The sequence below is a fragment of the Acartia tonsa genome, chromosome 7, assembly GCF_053477335.1.
Source record: "Acartia tonsa isolate MP-2025a chromosome 7, ASM5347733v1, whole genome shotgun sequence".
Classification (NCBI taxonomy): domain Eukaryota; kingdom Metazoa; phylum Arthropoda; class Copepoda; order Calanoida; family Acartiidae; genus Acartia; species Acartia tonsa.
This window is the reverse complement of record NC_137266.1, coordinates 29,280,808-29,285,799: the sequence shown is the minus strand read 5'-3', so window position 1 is coordinate 29,285,799 and position 4,992 is coordinate 29,280,808. Positions and strand designations below refer to the sequence as shown.

Here is a 4,992-nt window from a genome sequence, read left to right as displayed (position 1 = left end):
GTTAGGTAAAGTGTAGTAAAGTAATATACATTAAAATATTAAGAGATGTAGTGCAAAAAAAATAGAAAAAGAAAACAGATAGTTAAAAAACAGCTTGGTACCTAAATGGAAAATCTTTTTCTTTGATAAACTTAAATTGACGGCTAACGACGCCCAAGCTTTTTATTTTGAGGGGTAATCTAATTTTTTCATATTTTAAGAGGGGTTTAAAAGTTTAAGGGAAGTAAACACCCCCTTACCCCACCCTTGGACGTCTTTGTTGACGATATGTCTTACATAGGGTTTTTATATACATATTAAAGTTGAAAATTGGGTTGAATTTTTATTTTGTAATTGTACTACTCATGTAATCCTATTACTTATAATTTTAATGCTTTTGGCTTAAAAACAATAACCAATACATACAGTGCTAATCTGACCCCATAAAAATCCCAAAAATATTTGGGGTAATTTCCAAAAAGAAATCTAAATTTTAGGGCACGTAAGTAACTTGTTTGTTTAAAAGAATCTTATATCCCATCTTTGGTCAGATTGTGTATTTTTCAACCTGTATAGTTTTTTGTTTTGTTTTGTTTTTAATAAAAATATTATGAAATCAACGTTTTAGGAACAATTATCCTGTTTATAAAAGAAAATTTATTTCAATAGTATGAGGAAAAATTGTAATATTGATTTGGACTTTATTTCATAAGAAAATAAATTAATAGTTATTTCTCGCATCGTATTATAAACAGCTTTCCGCGGATATAGAAAGTACAATTATAAGATTAAAACCAGTTTTTTTAGCCCCGGGGTGCCGAAGGCAAGGCCAAAAAAACTGTTTTTAATCTTATGATTGTACATTTTTATATTCGTAGAAAACTGGATATAATACGATGCTAGACATAGTTTTTTCGTATGGATGAGAACCGGTTCCTATCCACCGGATTCGAATGAATACGGGGCCAAAGGCTTCTCGTTGACAACAAAACGGGAATAAGTCTCATATTTTTTATTTTACTATCCGCGAAAGCTGTCTATAATACGATGAGATAAATAAATATTAATGTCTGGTTTGAACCAGACCTATTGTATATAATTGTATAATAATATGTGTATCTACAATGGCAGGATTTGCAGCATTCTTCAAATTTCCTCTTTTCAATGTACATATTTTTCAATGTAGAAATTAATATAAAAACAAGGAAAATTACATCTCTAGGTAGCAAAGTCAATGGAAGGAAAGTTTTGGTAAAATTATAACAAGTATTAATATTGCATGACGAATATGGGAGCTATTTCCCAATTTAAAATTTTCAGATTGGGTTATTGACATCCCCCAACTTCACCCCCTACTGTATAGAAATTAAAGTTAAAGAATAGAGGGGACGTGAGCTTTAAGTAACTCTCCCCTCAGGACAGGAACAATGTCCCGTTTTTGTATTGGATCTTTAAATAAACTAATAGCATCGGGAATTAAAGCACAGCCGAGTCCAAACAAAAGAACAAAAAGCAATATTTTAGAGGACAAGGTCTCTGCTCTTTGGGGCAGGTATTTGTCTGGATTATACATCTGTTTATATATTTAAAGAAGGCCAACAGTTTTGACAGGGTATGATTTACTATATTCACCAGGTAATTGCTAGGGGGAAGGGGATATTGGATTGTAAATTATAATGATACCCAAAGTTTTACAATATATTGTTCTTATTCGATGGATACAAAATTTGGGTACTTTTATTGAATTGTGATTGGTTAGTTTTAAACTAATTGTGTACAAACTTTTCAATCAATCGTCTTTTCCAACACTCATCTTCTAGTATGTACTTACATGTGAACAACCAACCAACTAACATCAGACTATAGATTTGCTTCGATGCTAATAATAATAAAGCTTTTGTTTTATAGAATGTAATTAATTTAATATTGATCAATTTAATTAATATTTTTCATTATAAAAGACTTTTGTCTTGTTTGTTGCGAAGTTACTCATTACTTTGGTCTTTGGTTTGTCTTTCCAAAATAAAAGATACTTAAAGCAGCAAACTTTACTTTTTACATTACATAAAATCAACTTTTTAAATTGCTTACTAGTTTTTTGTAAATTATGTTATAATTAAGCCAACATTTGCGGGTTATTGCTGCGCTTCTCCTTATGGTAAAATCTAACCTGTTTAATTAAAATATTATAAAATATCGTTATCAAAAAGGATGCAATTCATAATGAAATTTATTTTAGAACTCTCAATTCAATTTGATAATTAGAGATAAATATTAAATTTAAAAAAAAAATGACTAATATTTGATGTAAAGTATAGATTTTTTTTTTAAATAGATAGATAAATAATAGATATATTAGTATAGACTAAATTCCTTGTTAGTGAATGTATATTGAGAATAATGTCCCTACAAAGTAGATAGGTGAATAGATAATAGACATATTAGTATAGACTAAATTCCTTGTTAGTGAATGTATATTGAGAATAATGTCCCTACAAAGTAGATAGGTGAATAGATAATAGACATATTAGTATAGACTAAATTCCTTGTTAGTGAATGTATAAATGAGAATAATGTCCCTACATAGTAGATAGATGGATAGATAATAGACATATTAGTATAGACTAAATTCCTTGTTAGTGAATGTATATTGAGAATAATGTCCCTACAAAGTAGATAGGTGAATAGATAATAGACATATTAGTATAGACTAAATTCCTTGTTAGTGAATGTATAAATGAGAATAATGTCCCTACATAGTAGATAGATGGATAGATAATAGACATATTAGTATAGACTAAATTCCTTGTTAGTGAATATAGTGAGAATAATGTCCCAGCAAAGTAGATAGATAGATATATTAGTATAGACTAAATTCCTTGTTAGTGAATGTATATTGAGAATAATGTCCCTACATAGTAGGTAGATAGATATATTAGTATAGACTAAATTCCTTGTTAGTGAATGTATATTGAGAATAATGTCCCTACATAGTAGGTAGATATATATATGAGTATAGACTAAATTCCTTGTTAGTGAATGTATAAATGAGAATAATGTCCCTACATAGTAGATAGATGGATAAATAATAGACATATTAGTATAGACTAAATTCCTTGTTTGTGAAAGTATATTGGTTAGAGTGTCCCAACAAAGTATTTCCTCTGTACCAGCTCACACTTGCTAAAGGCCTGAAAAATAAAAGATTTTGGTAAAGTTATTCTTTTACATTTTTAATTTAAAATTGTGTTTATTATAAGTCTTTTGTAATGATAAATATGACTTTAAAAAATGTAAATATAATTAGAATACTATCTTACACATAAACGTCCAAGAGTTGGGAATAAGGGGTGTCTACCCCTATCAAACTTTTGCAACTCATCAAAATTTAAAAAAGTACTTTAGAATCCTCATTTTATCCCCCTTAAAATAAAAAAGCTTGGATGTCCCTGATATCACAGTTTATTGTCGTTTTTACTTTAAAAGATTGCTAATTTTTATCTTCCTACAAGAATTAACAAGATATTAAATAAATAGATTTAGAATCGAATATTATCTAGTTAACAAATCAGAAAAGTAGAAACAAAAATAAAAACAGTTTTTCCAATGATTTTGCAATTTTTTAATTAGATTCAGTCAATCCAATTTACTATGGTGTGCCATCCGCAAACGCAGGGTTCACAAATGAGAATCGCTAATACTTTAAATAAAAATGATTGCACAAACTCGATAAAGCTTATAAGTGGATAAACCCCCTAAGTTTAACCCTTACTATACCCATCTACTACCTCCTGACAATATTGTACAACCCCGTAATACAGCCAGCGGGGAGTATCAAGGCAAAAATCACACTCTTGAGTAATGTGGGGTGTAAAAATCCTTTTGTCAATTTACAAATTCAAGTCGCTTGTTTGACTTTTGATTGGATTGGTGGACATTTAGCGGACTTTTTTCAAACCCCCTGATACTAAAATTACACCCCCCTCAATTTCAGAAGAGTATGATCACAAAAATTATATATTTAGCTATATTGACGTTGGTTAATATTTTGTGGAAACTAAAGCACACCCAATTTACTACATTTCACAACTAGAGTTTTAGCTTAGGTTTTCCTATAAAATAAAACACAGGATTTTTTTTACTTTTATGTTGTTATACTTTTAGCGAAATTTTACAGGTTTTTTGTTATCAGTTGGTCTGTTTATTGGTAATGCATTCAGATGACTCTTCTTAAACACACACACACAGCAGTTGAGAATTAAAACTAAATCGTGTAATTTGGAGGTAAGAAATAATAAGTGAATGAAAACTTGATAAGTTAAATTTGATGGAAACTAAAAGGTGCGATTAATTAGTCCTATCTTACATAAACCTACACCTGGATGTTCTCTGGCATAAATGGGTTGAAAGAATTGCCCTACCAGGTCAAAACTTGATATTTTTTCTTTGGTGTAAGCCCAACATCTATTTATTCAGCATTATTCAACGAAAGAATAATCCTTTATAACAGATTTAATAACTAAATTATAATTATCTCAGGCGTACATTGGCTAAAGAATGTACTTTAATAATCTTTACTATGTAATTAATGGGATAAAAAAATGGTACTTCTTGCTCCAAACTGAAAACTCAAGTTGAGCTGGTTAGAACAGAACAACAAAATCATAGATGTGAAAGAATCGTACTACCTGGCAAAAACTTGGCAAGTTAGCTTTGCTAGTAACCCCACTCCAGTGTGCTCTCTGCATTCTCCACACAAAATATCTGGCTTATCTAAAATTAAATTGTTTTATTTTCAATTTATACAAATACACAGGCAGGGTAGTCAGGGGCAACTTCATCAAAATTCTAGCGGTTGAGCCCCAAGCATAAAGAGGCTGCGATTCAAAGAGGCAGGGTGGGGGGGGGGGTGGTGTACAAATAGCATAAATCATATATTTAGAAAAATACCTAAAACCATACCGAAATCTATGAAAAAATTCCCTAAAAAGAAGAATTCAATCGGTTTGTACA

General features: G+C 30.0%; 1 protein-coding gene across 1 annotated transcript in view; it reads right to left on the bottom strand.

The window, feature by feature from the left end:
- Positions 1–3,076: 3,076 nt before the first annotated feature.
- LOC145324491 (opioid-binding protein/cell adhesion molecule-like) overlaps positions 3,077–4,992 on the bottom strand; it is a 49,849-nt gene continuing 47,933 nt past the window's right edge. The window contains exons 10-11 of the mRNA XM_080167075.1: positions 4,668–4,752; positions 3,077–3,170 (exon numbers count right to left, since the gene is read on the bottom strand). Of these exons, the coding sequence (XP_080023201.1) occupies positions 3,077–3,170; positions 4,668–4,752 (179 nt within the window). The remainder of the gene's footprint in view (positions 3,171–4,667; positions 4,753–4,992) is intronic.